The following is a 14,898-nucleotide window of genomic DNA, read 5'->3' as shown; positions in this document are numbered from 1 at the left end:
TTCTTCGTTGGATTTCCTAACTGCTTACCACTTGGGTGTTAATCATTGATCGCACCAAGTAAGTTGAAAGTGTCAACCACTTCAATTTCCTCTCCATCGAGATTGAAATTGGTTGTGCTGCCAGTAGTCATAATCTTAGTCTTCTTTGGGTTAGGGTACAGACCCATCTTGAGGCTATGTTCCTTGTTGCTGATTAGCAGTTGCTTCAGGTCTTCTTCGTTTTCAGCCAGTATTGTCGTGTCATCAGCATAACGAAGGTTATTGAGGATTCTGCCACCAAGTCTCACCCCTCGATTCTCCTCATATACTCCTGCTTCTCTAAAGATTTGTTTAAACGGGCAGGGGGAGAGAATACAGCCTTATCATACCCCATTATGGAAGCTGAACCATTCTGTTTCTCCTTGTTTCATTGGAACTTCTGCTGCTTGATTGATGTAAAGATTGCACATAAAAACGATCAAATGTTCTGGTACAGCCATATGTCTTAACGTGATCCATAATTTGTCGTGACTGATGCAGTTGAAAACCTTGCTGTAGTCAATAAAGCACATATAGATGTTCTTCTAGTATTTTTTTTGTCATCTCGAAAATCCATCTCACATCTGCAATGATATATCTTGTTCCCCTTCCTTTCCTGAAACCTGTTGCATTTCAGGAGGCTTCTGCTCTAAATAAGGTTGAGGTCTTTTCTGAATGATCTTTAGTAAAAAATCTTGCTGGTGTGAGGAATGAAGGAGATTGTTTGATAATTTTCACACTCTTTCGGATCACCTTTCTTCAATTGGTAAAAACGCTGATTTCCTCCATTCACTTGGCCATGATGTTGTCATCCTGATCAGCTGACAGAGAGTCACCGGTATTACAGCAGATGCATCTGGTTTGAAGCTGATTGATTTCATCTGGAATTCCATCAACACCAGGTGCTTTGTTCTTCGGTAGGGGAACAAGTTCTGCTTCAACTTCTTCCTTCTTCATCATCAGCTCCTGATTGTAGATGTAGCATAATATTCCTGATCCAGTTGATCTTTCTGGTGTAATGACTCACAGTATTCCTTCCATCACTGTTCGATCTTTTCAGATTCATTGAGCATGGCACCTTGTGCATCTTTCAGCATTCCCACGTGAGGCTGGAATTTTCTCTTCCATTCTTGTAGCTTTAAGAAGACTGATCTTGTCCTTCCTTTCTTATTTTCTGTTTCTACTCCTCACACAAGTTATTGTCACAGTTTTCTTTGTCTCACCTAGTGGACCGTTGGAAAGCTCGATTGAGAACTGTGACTGCTGCCCTTTTCTCGTTCACTTTGGCTTCTTTCCTGTGCAATTTCAGGAGTTTCTTCACTCATCCATTTTGGTCTCTACTGCTTTTTTGCCTTTTCACACTCTTTGTGTACTGTATTCTTGATACTTTCCTACAATCTCCCTGGTGTCCTATCGGTTGTGTTTAAAGCAGTGAAACGATTGTTTAGGCGGTCTTTGAGTTCTGGTGGAATATTTTAAAGATCACATTTTTCTACTCTGGTGAAAGGCTTGCGCTTCCTCAACTTTACTTTGAGCTTGCATATTAGTGGTTGGTGGTCTGAGCCACAGTCAGCTCCAGGTTTTGTTTTCGTCGACTTTTCCATCACCGACTTCCACAGATAAAATCTTTTTGGTTTCTGTGTATGCAGCTGGGAGAGATCCAAGTGTACAGTCTGCACCAGTGTCATTGGAAAAACGTGTTTGAGATGAACAAGTTGTTGGTTTTGCAGAAGTCGACTAAACGTCCAGCTTCATTTCTGGTACCCAGTCCATATTTCCCGACAACTTGACTATCCTTTCCACTCCCAACTTTTACATTCCAATCTTGTTTGCATGTTCCATCCAGTTCAGCCTGCACTTACTCATAGAAGTGATCTACTTCATCTTCCTCTGCAACTGTTGTTGGTGCATATATTTGTAGGATGGTAATCTTGATAGGTCTTCCTCGTGGAAGAATTGAAATTAGGTGATCACTGAGTGCATTGTATTTCAGTACAGTTCCAGCCTGTTTCTCCTTGACTATGAATGCAACGACATTCTTCTTGTAGTTGTCATTTCTGGGAAAGTATATCCAGTGTTGATCGGATTGAAAGTGTCCCATGCCAGTCCACTACAGCTTGCTGATTCCAAGTCAGTCTATTTGCAAGTGTGCACGTAATTTTTCACCATCTCCAGCTCTCCTTGATTCATACTGTGTACATTCCACGTGCCTAAAATCTGTGCAGCCTCTGATGTTCATTTGTGTCCAGGAACGTCAGCAATTGAAGGCTTTATTCCAACTGCATCAATCATCTTGGCTGTACTCTGAGATTTGTGTTCATCTTCCAGCACTATATCATATTTTGTTTTTGTTTTACTGTAGTTGTCAGTCAGGTTTTCATGACAAGATACAGAAGTAGATTGCCCGGCCTTTCTTCTGCACAGATACAGCTGCTGCCCAGGTGGGTGGTTTGTCTTAGTCTGAGACCTGTCCATCATGGGAGACCCCGCCCATAGATGCACTGCCGATTGCTTAGCTCTCAGTATCATGGGTGCACGCAAGCCCTCGCAGCACGACATGCTGACAAACCATGCGAAGGATGGTTTCCCTATCATCCCATAATTTCCTTCTCCCTCCTCTCTTTTTCCATTCTGCATACACTCTCACCCCTTCCTCTCTTCTCAGCTGCTATCACCTCCCTCTGGTTCCCCTCTTCCTTCCCCTTCTTACATAGTCCACTATCCTCTCCTATTAGGTTATGACTTCTTCACCTATCTCTACATCTTCCACGTAGTCCTCACAGCTTCTTACTTCATCCCCCTTTCCCCAGCCACCCTCCTTTCCCCCTCAACTGGTTTCACCTATCACCTTCTAGCTTTTGCTTCTCCTCCCCCCCCCATGTTGTTAATCTGGGTTCTGCTGCCCTCCCCCTTCCTTTCCAGTCCTGATGAAGAACCTTAGCCCAAATCATTAACTGCTAGTTCCTCTTCACGGTTGCTGCCTGACTTGTTGAGTTCCTCCAGCGATTTGTGTCTGTTACTGAAAACGAATGATAATGGAAAAATGGAGTAAAAAGTTGAGTAATTGCCAGCAACTGCTATTGTAGAAACAGGGCTAGACTACGGTTTGAAAAGGTGGAGACTGTCGCAAAAGGCTGTTGTGTGCATAATCGAAAGATAATGTCCTTTCTCTTCAGCTTCATTTGAGCTGCATTAGAACATCATCGCTGTCATTGAAATGGTGATTATAATCGATACCTGGACCCAGCTTGAAGCCCGAGGAGAGGCTATTCATCATATACACCGGGACAGCACTAGACCCTTCTTTCACATTCACGAGCTTGTTTCTTTCTTGACAGAGGAATGTCCACCCGGAAAAATTAGGGAGAATGATTAGATTGTATGGATAGTGTGGTTTTACCTTCACTGCAACATGGGATGAGGCTGCTTATAAAATATAAGAATATGTATTTTAAAATCTGAGAATGTTGCAAGCAGCAGGTCAAGCACACTTGTGGACTAAAGGGAACCCTTTATCAGATAAGGAAAGCACCCCTGGCTGATTCACGCTTGTGGCTAATAGGTCCTCCGCCACATGATATGAGTACCTCACTGTGCCAGATCTGTAAGATTTCCTGGGTGAGTAAAAAATATATATATTGTAAACCCTGGCTACTTCGATAACCTCTTTGGGAAATTTGGGGTTCTGGAGCTCATCTAAGAGACCATCCAAATTCTGATCCATATGGAAACTTTTACTTTTGGTTGAGGCTACCTGAAGCAGGACAAGACAGCACGTGTATAATCCCTTGTATTTTTACAGAAGGTGTAAGCTAGTGTTCTGAAATTGAAATGATCCTCCTTGATAAATAACTTATTATGTTTTGTTCTTTTTTATATAGAAAACTATAGCCAACAAAATTCAGATGCCACTAAGCATTTAGAATTGAGAGCTTATCAAGTGGAGCTGGCAGAATCTGCAGTAGCAGGGGACAACACCATCATTTGTGCTCCTACAGGTACAAGAGAATCAATAACATCATCTGAATGTCAGGCATCTTGTATGCCATTCTATTTAATATTTCAAGTTCAGTTTATTGTCATTCAACATATTCATGAATACTGCCAAACGAACACAACGTTCCTCCGGACCAGGTGCATAACACAGAATATATAACTCGCACACAACACATAAAGTAACATTAATTAACAAATAAAGATATAGTCCAGAAAATTGACGTTTACTATAAGCATTTAGCATTGACATTTGCACCTTGGACAGATTAATGGGATCCTGACCTCGGGAATTCGTGCTGTAACACATTCTGCTAATAGATGCTCATTTTCTAAAATCCACCCTTATCTGTCATCATAGTATGGCCATTGCCAAACTTTGTTTGATAACATACATGTTGGGGGCTTTGGACTGTTTGTAATATGTTAAGGGTGTGATTTAAGTGAATATGTAGTGAAAGACTGATTACAGAGCGCATCAAGACATCTACCACATCTTAAGAGTTTTATTTTTACTTGAACTTCTGAAAGTTGAAATTGTTTCATGGAATGCAATAAGTATCATAAAGAATGATTGTTAACACATTTCTTAAAATTGATGTTTTTCTCCCTGTGGCTGAGGGGTGCCACGGCTACAGCATTTCACTCAAAGTAAATTAGTTATCAAAGTACACCTATGTCACCGTGTACAACACTGACATTCATTTCCTTGCAGGCATACTTAATAAATCAAATAACCGTAACAGAATCAATGAAAGACCGCACCAACAGGGTGGGCAAAGAGCGTGCAAAATGCAGCAAAGAGTGCAAATACAAGATGAAAGTAAAAAATGAAATAATAATAAATAAATAAGCAAAATTACTGAGAACATGAGATGAAGAGTCTTTGAAAGCGAGTCCACAGGTTTTGGGACCAGTTCAGTGATGGGGCAAATAAACTTGAGTGACGTTACCCCTTTGGTTCAAGAGCCTGATGGTTGAGGGGTAATAACTTCTCTAGAAGCGGGTAGTGTTGGTTAAGAACATAAGAAATAGGAGCAGGAATAGGCCATCCGGCCCATCGAGCCTGCCCCGCCATTCAATAAGATCATGGCTGATCTCTCCGTAAACTCAGCTCCATCTACTTGACTTTTCCCCATAACCCTTAATTCACTTACTGTGTAAAAACCTATCTAACTGTTTCTTAAATGTACTTAGTGAGGAAGCCTCAACTGCTTCCTGGGCAGAGGTTTCCACAGATTCACCACACTCTGGGGAAAAATAGTTTCTCCTCATCTCCGTCCTAAATCTTCTCCCCTGAATCTTGAGGCAATGTCCCCTAGTCCTAGTCTCACCTACCAATGGAAACAACTTTCCTACTATCTTATCTATCCCTTTCAAAATTTTATATGTTTCTATAAGATCCCCTCTCATTCTTCTGAACTCCCAGATGACTCAATCGCTCCTCATAGGTTAACCCCTTCATCCTTGGAATCAACCTGGTGAACCTCCTCTACACTGCCTCCAAAGCCAGTATATCCTTCCTTAAGTACGGAGATCAGAACTGCACGCAGTACTCAAGGTGCGGCCTCACCTGTAGCCTGTATAGTTGCAGCATGACCTCTCTGCTCTTGAGTTCAATCCCTCTAGCAGTGAAGGCCAACATTCCATTTGCATTCTCAATAACCTGTTGTACCTGCAAGCCAACTTTTTGGAATTCATGAACAAGCACTCCCAAGTCCCTCTGCACAACAGCGTCCTGAGACTCCTGTACCTTCTTCCTGATGGCAGCTGCGAGAAGACAGCATGCCCTGGACAGCGGGTGTCCTTGATGATGGATGCTGCTTTCCTGTGACTCTACTCCATGCAAATGTGCTTAATGGTGGGGAGGGCTTTAACCGGACTGTAGCCATTACCCTTTGTAGGATTTTCCATCCAAGGGCATTAGTGATTCCATACCAAGCCATGATGTAACCAGTCGATATCCTCTCCCTCACACATCCATAGAAGTTGTCAAAGTTTTGGATACCATGCCAGATCTTCACAAACTTCTAAGAAAGTAGAGGCACTGCTGTACTTCATTTGTAATTGCCCTTACATGCTGGGCCCAGGAGAGGTCCTCTGAAACGATAACATCGAGGAATTTAAAGTTTTCAATGTCAGCAAGTTCAAGGAGCTGATTATTGACTTTAAGAGGAGGAAACCAGATGTCCATGAGCCATTCCTCATTGGGGAATTGGAGGTGGAGAGGGTCAGCAACTTTAAATCCCTCAGCCATCAGGCTCTTGAACCAGAGGAGATAACTTCACTCGCTCCATCACTGAAATGTTCCCACACGTATGGACTTACATTCAAGGACTCTTCAACTCATATTCTCGATATTTATTGCTTATCTATTTTATTTTTTGTTTACTTTTTCCCATCTCAAGCTGGTAAAACCTGAGGAACAGGTGTGGCCAAGCACACTCATTTGTCAATTGCTAGGATCTTTCGGACCAGTCTAGTGGTGCCTAGTATTGTGGCTTTCTGAAGATTTACATAGATCTTACTTTGTAGACCAATTTGTTTAATGCTATTGTGTAGTGCCTTTGGGATGATACCAGTTGTTGAAGTCACTATCAGGACAATATATACCTTGTTCATGTTCCAAAGTCTTTTGATTTCCTCTTTTAATTCAGCATATTTCTGATGTTTTTCTTTCTTTTTGTATTTGCAGTTTGTTGTCTTTTGCGCTTTGGTTGTTTGTCCGCTGCTTTCATTATTGCCATTCTGTTTCTTGTATTTTCTGTGAATGCCCACATGAAAATTAACCTCAGGGGAGTATATAGTGACATGTAGAGACCTTGATAATAAATTTGCTTTGAACTTTGTATGGTTTACTGGCCGCGGTACTGGGTAAATTGGATAGCTGTCCTGCTCAGAGTCCTTGAAACCAAACTTTTACAAAATTTTGTGGTATGGACAATGTTGGGAAAGCTGCCATTTGTTGCCCATCCCTCAATACCCCTGAGCAGCCATTTTGTTGGAGCGACCATATTGGGGTATTTATGGAGCACTTATTGGCCAGTCCTGAAAAGGAGAGATTTCTTTTTGAAATGATGCCAGAGGAAAACATTTACTCTGCAACTTTATTGCTGTTTTAGATAATGAAAGGCAATCATGTATACAGTATAAGAAACAGAACTGAGAGTCACACTCAACTGGGATAATGATTGTGTCTTCTTAACTGGGAGTGTTTCTTCAGGCCCTTCCAACATATCCACTATCAGTTCTCTCCAAGATTTGCAAATTTAGTCATTGCTGTATGCATGTGGAATTCTTTGCCGTAATTCTGGAAGAACCTGCCCAGCGGCTTAGTGGGGAGGAGATTGTCACTGGCCCTTATCTATAAACGAGGTATGTGACTCACATGTTTGCACGAGAGTGTGGCCACGCTGGAAAGATGGCTCAGCCAGCATCTTTGGTGGGAAAGGACAGGCAGCACTAAGAGCTTCCCTTCTGATAGTTCCTCCAGCATTTTGCTTTGTGCTCCGGACTCTAATCAAGAATAGTGTTCAGATGAAATAAAAGTCTTTTTCCATTACTTTCTGAAGGGTCTGGGAAAACTATTGTTGCCCTGCACATTGCTGAAAGCCATCTCATGGAGAGTTTTGAAGGGGAGAAGCGTAAAGTTGCCTTCATGGCTACAACGGTTCCTATCTTTCAGCAGCAGTTGGAATTGTTTAAGAATCACTTCAAGAACACCAGGTATGACCAGAAATGGCCACATCTCAACAGCTTGTTGATTGATGTATCCGTTGTTTCTCCTTTTCTGTTATGACTGTAAATACTTTCCTATTATGTTGGCAAAGAACATAAAGCCTGGACTACACTCAGACCCCGTTTAACACTGAGGATGCGTACCTGGGAGGTGGAGCACTATGTAAATCAGCGCTATGCGGTGTCATAACATTACGTAAATGGACATGTATGCCTTTCAAAAAATCAAACACAAGATATGTGCTATATTATTTTATGTATATATAGTAATTGGCGGAGTAACAAACAGGCAAGTAGGCCTAACCAGTACATCAGTTGGGCAGCAACACATCACAGCAGCTGCAGAGGGAAATGGGTGCTGGTCACATCTTAGAGAAGGGACCATGGTGTGGGTCCTCTGACTTTAGTTCTTTTACTAGCAGGCATTGAGATTTGACTGCCTTTTCTTAAGTTTCCTTTCAGGAAGCAGTTCTCGGTCGCAGGAAATCACGTCGAGAACACCTCTTATTGCTTATTGCTTCACTGCCGGTCAGGGTCATTATTGATGAACTGGTCCGTGATTTGTGTGATCGTGGTGATGCTGAGGAATTTTGTGGTGAGGTTTCGTTGTGTGATAGGGGTGGTGATGGGAAATTTTGTGGTGAGGTTTCTTGCTGGTGTTTCATCCACATTGAAGACAAGCTTGGGAGGATATTCAATCTTTTCGATTATGGCCTTTAGTGTTGCAGGAAAATCCTGGGCTGCCTTGCTGTCTGCACTCACCGCTCCACCAGAGATACATATGCTATGTAGGTTACTGGACTGTTTAAATCTATCAAACCAGCCTCCACTGGCTAAGAATATTACCGACGTATCTTGTTCACCAGCTTTGAAATGCCATACCACTTGCAGTTTCACATCCATGCTAATGCTTTTCCTAGACACCTTAGATGTATACGGAAGTTGCAAGCCATTTTTCAGACATTAAGGGTGAAAAAATAGAATAAATTGGCAGGGGAGCAAAATCATTTACACATGCAGGGGAGGCAGAGGATAAACTAATACATGTTTGGCTGTGAGAGGCTCAGAGTGTATGTAAGGTGCTCTCATTGGCTGATTGAATGCTTACCGTAATTGTGGCCACTCTTAAGATGTCTTAAGTGTTGCTTAAAATGAATTTTTGTCATTAAAAAAAATTTCAATAAAGAATTGAATAACCGCATTGTAATGAATGAATCAGTGCTATGTGGGGTCTGAGTGTACTTGGCCCAATTAATGGTGTTTATACTCCACGTTAATCTTCTCAGCCTTTCTATTCCCTCTTCGTTTACTCATCTACTTGCCTTTCGAAAGTATCAAAGCTGCTTTACATACCCAATTTACAGTAGTCATATTTATTCCTGTCCCCTCTCTGAGTAAATAAATTTCCTGAGAGAAAATATTCCTCATAACATTTATTTTGGATAGGTGGAAAGAATCCTCACACATTCACCCTACCCAACCCATTCACTCTGAAGACTTTTCAAGGTCTCTTAGTCTCTTATCTAATTCCATATTTTCTAATAGCTGGAATATATACATTTTCTCGCAGTTTTTTCCCTTTGCTTGTATGCTTTTTCTATTATATAAAATGCTAAAGTGCGCATGGTAATCTATGATACAAGTTCATCATGGAATTAATATAACTACACTAGTCAAAATGTTTACTTCAATACTGTCCTCATCATGGTAATGACGTTTGTGTTTTTTTAGAAATTTTTGATGGAGGACTAGACCATTTGGCCAGTAGTATCTGTACTGCCCAAAACTGGATTAAACAAGTGGCTCCCCTGCTCCTGGCCCGGAGTGTTCTATATTAGAGCCCCTAAAGCACGCATCCAGTTACCTTCTAAGTACACACCCTCCCCAAGATTATGAGCACCTGACTTATATGCAGCCTGTACATATGAACAAGGATTTGGGAGACCTGCAGGATGGATTTGCCACCTGTTGCAAGGACTGCAGGCATCTTCTGCCATGTTGGACCTTAGTTCATAGCAACATCTGAATTGTTGAGCTATGTACATGTTGCCCTTCGGTTGAGTTAAATACACATTGACCATTTGTGTTTTTATTTAAATGTATTGCCAGGTGGCCATATTTCCAACATAAACTATTTGGGTTATAAATAGTTTCTCTTGGGATCACAACACTACGTAACCTCCTACCAATCCATGATGAAGAAAACATTCTTCAACTTCTTGCTTATCACTTCATCAATGATTCCTAGTTATCCATTTCTAAGGGAGGTAGATTACCAGATCAGCTGTGATCTCAGTGAATGTTGCAACCGTGTCCTCCTCCTGCTCCCAGGGTCTTCCTGCCATTCTTCAGTTAACTGAAAGCTCACACGATGGAGGTTTCTCATTCAGGCCAGTGTTTTCATGCACCTGCTGATTTATGTTGATTTCAAATCCATAGTCTTTTAGGGAAACCCTTTCATCTTCCTTGATTGCACCCTCTGCTGTCGCTGGAATCTGCACTTGGCAGGTTGAATTTCTGCCAGGGACTAATTCCAGATTGTTTAGTATCACTTCCATCGCAGAAGTGTAAAGGAGAATGAAATAATTGCTGCTTGGATCTGGTGCAGCACAAAACACACAATAAGATAAAGAACACAATAATAAAAAGCACAATAAATATAAATACATAAGATAGTTTATATATGTAGATTGAGTGTCCATGAAGTGACACTTGACACAGGAGTGTCCGTACATAAGGTGACTAACAGCAAATGATAAAGTAGTGGTGATTGGAGGTGTAGAGGGGTTGGTTAGTGGATGGAGGTGTTGATCAACCTCTCTGCTTGGGGAAAGAAAGGGGCTTCCCTTCCTCCACCATCAACTCTGCTCTCAAACGCATCTCCCCCATTTCACACACATCTGCTCTCACTCCATCCTCCCGCCACCCCACTAGGAATAGAGTTCCCCTGGTCCTCACCCACTACCCCACCAGCCTCTGGGTCCAACATATTATTCTCCGTAACTTCCGCCACCTCCAACGGGATCCCACCACTAAGCACATCTTTCCCTCCCCCCACCCCCGCTCTCTGCTTTCCGCAGGGATCGCTCCCTACGCGACTCCATTGTCCATTCGTCCCCCCCATCCCTCCTCACTGATCTCCCCCCTGGCACTTATCCGTGTAAGTGGAACAAGTGCTACACATGCCCTTACACTTCCTCCCTTACCACCATTCAGGGCCCCAGACAGTCCTTCCAGGTGAGGCGACACTTCACCTGTGAGTCGGCTGGGGTGATATACTGCGTCCGGTGCTCCCAATGTGGCCTTCTATATATTGGCGAGACCCAACGCAGACTGGGAGACCGCTTTGCTGAACACCTATGCTCTGTCCGCCAGAGAAAGCGGGATCTCCCAATGGCCACACATTTTAATTACACATCCCACTCCCATTCTGACATATCTATCCACGGCCTCCTCTACTGTAAAGATGAAGCCACACTCAGGTTGGAGGAACAACACCTTATATTCCGTCTGGGTAGCCTCCAACCTGATGGCATGAACATTGACTTCTCTAACTTCCGCTATTGCCCCACCTCCCCCTCGTACCCCATCCGTTATTTATTTATATACACACATTCTTTCTCTCTCTCTCCTTTTTCTCCCTCTGTCCCCCTGACTATACTCCTTGCCCATCCTCTGGGCTTTTTCCCCCCTCCCCCTTTTCTTTCTTCCCAGGCCTCCTGTCCCATGATCCTCTCATATCCCTTTTGCCAATCACCTGTCCAGCTCTTGGCTCCATCCCTCCCCCTCCTGTCTTCTCCTGTCATTTTGGATCTCCCCCTCCCGCTCCCACTTTCAAATCTCTTACTAACTCTTCCTTCAGTTAGTCCTGATGAAGGGTCTCGGCCCGAAACGTCGACTGTACCTCTTCCTAGAGATGCTGCCTGGCCTGCTGCGTTCACCAGCAACTTTGATGTGTGTTAACTGTTTTTAAGTCTGGTGATCCTAGTGTTGATGTTACGTAGCCCCTCCTTCTCAAAGGGAGTGGGACAGACAGTCCATGAGCAGGGTGGGTGGGATACTTCATCTGGCACCTTTCTGAATATACGTATGTCCTTAATGGCAGTAAGCTGGCTCCGGTGATGCTTTGGGCAGTTTTGACTGCCTTCCTGTCTGCCGCAGTTCAGTTTCCATACCATGCAGTGCTGCCATTTGTCAGGATGCAGGACCCCAGCAGTAAGGTGGAGACATCTATCAGCAGCATGACGTAATGTTTGATGTGCTGACTGAGTGGTCTCACCGTGACTCTGAGGAATCTGGCAAGTCACGTCTGCATTGGGAGAGAAGTGAATGCATATTTTTATTCAGTGGAAAGCTCTCCCTGCCTCTTGTTGGAAACAGGATAGTCAGAATATGAAACTGTGCCAAAGCAGGGGAAACAGGATTATCCTCAGAGGGGAAAAGAAAAAAAAATGAAAAATCCAGAAAGTGTGAAGTTAAACTACGGAAAAATAAAATCTGTCTTGCTATGGCTTAGTGATAGCACTCTTGCCTCTGAATGAGAAGTGTCACTCTAGAGACTTGAGAAGAAACACATAGCTCAGTATTACAGTGTAGTGCTGAGCTGGCATGTTGTCATTTGGATCAGACATTAGGCCAAGGCCCGTCTGCCCACATTGTCATTTGGATCAGACACTAGGCCAAGGCCTGTCTACCCACATTGTCATTTGGATCAGACATCAGGCCAAGGCCTGTCTGCCCTCTCTGGTAAATGTAGAAAATCGCAGTACACTATTTTGAAGAGAACCATGGTCAATATTCATACCTCATATAGCATCACTTAAACTGGTGAACCTGGTTAAGTCCAGACATCCCACCTCTCCCGGAAGTTCCGGGAGTCTCCCTCATATTGATAGCAGCTCCCTGATGCCCGCAAATTATATACAATATCCCGGAAATCGATTTCTTTTGAGAGAGCGCGAGCACCATGGCAGAGTGTTCCAAAAAAAGAAAATATAAAACGTGCTTCACCCCAGACTACACTAAAGTGTAGCTACCCTGCCTAATGGGGTCAAAAATAATGACAGTGTTGCTCGCTGCACTGTTTGCAACAGTGACTTTTCTATTGCCCATGGTGGGTTAAGACTGTAAAAGACATGTTGAGGTGAGTTTTACAGGTGTCATTCATTCATTAGCATAGCTAACGTTATTTAAAGTAGCTGGCTAGCTGCTAAGGAGCTACTCTATTGCAGACATCTCACCTCTCCCGGAAGTTCCGGGAGTCTCCCGCAAATTGATGGTGCTACCTCCCTGAAATGAGTTTTTGCAGGGTGGGATGTCTGTAAGTCACAAACTCGAGAGAGTCTCAAGATGCTGGAAATCTAAAGCAACACTCACAAAATGCTGGAGGTACTCAGCAGGCCAGGCAGCATCTACAGAAATAAACATACGATGTTTCAGGCAGAGGCCCTTCCTCAGGACTGGAAAAGAAGGGGGAATATGCCTGAATAAAAGGTGGGGGGGCAGAAGCTAGCTGGAAGGTGGTAGGTGGGTGGAAAAGGAAAGGGGCTGAAGAGGAAGGAATCTGATAGGAGAGGAGAGTGGACCATTAGAGAAAGGGAAGGAGGAGGGGACCCAGAGGAAAGTAATAGGCAGGTGAGAAGAAATGCAAGGTCAGAGATGGGAATAGAGGGGGCTGGGGTGGAAATTGGTCACCGGAAGGAGAAATCGATATTCATGCCATCAGGTTGGAGGGAACCCAGATGGAATATAAGGTGTTGCTGCTCCACCCTGAGGGTGCCTCATCTTGTCTAAGTGATGTTTTTATTGATCTGACTTTGCTCCATTGGAACAATAACTACTGGTGTAAAATTGCATCTTCGGCTATAATGTGCTTTGAGACATTTTGAAATTGTGGTAGTTACAATATAATTTCTCCCTTTTTGCTATGCACTATGTGGAAGCATTTGGGGTGGATGTGGTCACCCTCTGATTCATTATGATAGGCTTACGTGTATCAATCTTCATCTTGCAGCTTCGGAGTGTTTGGAATGTGTGGAGACCAGGTGAACAATTCTCCTGTGAAGGAGTTCGTTGAGATGAATGATATCATAATCCTGACACCGCAGATTCTTCTAAATTGTCTCAAAGCTGAACAGATTTCATCGCTTACCATCTTCACCCTGCTAATATTTGATGAGTGCCACAATACAGTCAAAAATCACCCATACAATGTTTTAATGAAGGCGTATTTGGATATCAAGATGGGCACAAGACAAAGTCCATTACCTCAGGTTGAGTTTTCTGAATTTCCACGTTTCTCTCAGATATGCACATGGTTTTATAAATGGAGATGTAACATACAAAAGCAAAACTGTGCTAAACCTGATTAGTCCCAGCACTCATACTGGCCACGACACGATTGGGAGAATGCGAAGGCTTTGGGGTTTAGGGGAAAACATTTTGCTGGAATATTTAAAGATACAGTTAATGGGGATGGCTGAAGGAACTGGTATCATTCTGCATAGGGCAGGGGGTATTAAGAAAGAGCTTTATGTGATTCGGTATGCTTAAAGAGCACATCAGTCATCTCCATCATGGGTGCTAGCCTCCGTAGTACCCAAGACATCTTCAAAAACACCTATCACCCAGGACACGCCCTGTCCTCATTGCTATCATCAGGAAGGAGCTACAGAAGCGTGAAGACACACACTCAATGATTCACAAACAGGTTCTTCCCCTCTGCTGTCCGACTTCTGAATGGACATGGAACCCATGAGCAATACCTCACTAGTTTTTATTTCTGTTTTTGCACTACTTACTGAATATAAATGTATATATTTACTGTAATTTACAGTTTTTAATATCATGTATTGCAATCTACTGCTGCCACAAAGTTAACAAATTTCATAACATATGCTGGTGATATTAAACCTGGTTCTGGAACAAATTGAGTTGTGGTTTGGAGGGTAGATGTTTGACTGGGAAAATTTCCAGCATTCTAGGAAAAGAGAGGGACAGTAGTTGCAACATGAGAACTCCTTAAAAGATCAGGTATGGATTTGATGGACTGAATGCTGTAATTTCACAAGGCAAAACGAGCTGAGAATACTGCATCTTTCTGGAATGAACATTATTTTCTAACGTCAGGAAAACTATTCTGTCATTGAT

General features: G+C 42.9%; 1 protein-coding gene across 1 annotated transcript in view; it reads left to right on the top strand.

Annotated features, from left to right (window-relative positions):
• rigi (RNA sensor RIG-I) overlaps positions 1–14,898 on the top strand; it is an 82,697-nt gene that overhangs the window by 26,354 nt on the left and 41,445 nt on the right. The window contains exons 6-8 of the mRNA XM_072258146.1: positions 3,900–4,016; positions 7,584–7,737; positions 13,763–14,021. Coding sequence (XP_072114247.1) covers positions 3,900–4,016; positions 7,584–7,737; positions 13,763–14,021 — 530 coding nt within the window. The remainder of the gene's footprint in view (positions 1–3,899; positions 4,017–7,583; positions 7,738–13,762; positions 14,022–14,898) is intronic.

This window comes from Mobula birostris, chromosome 5, assembly GCF_030028105.1.
Source record: "Mobula birostris isolate sMobBir1 chromosome 5, sMobBir1.hap1, whole genome shotgun sequence".
In the NCBI taxonomy this organism is placed as follows: domain Eukaryota; kingdom Metazoa; phylum Chordata; class Chondrichthyes; order Myliobatiformes; family Myliobatidae; genus Mobula; species Mobula birostris.
Note: the sequence above shows the minus strand (reverse complement) of the source record. Positions and strands in the feature narration are given on the sequence as shown.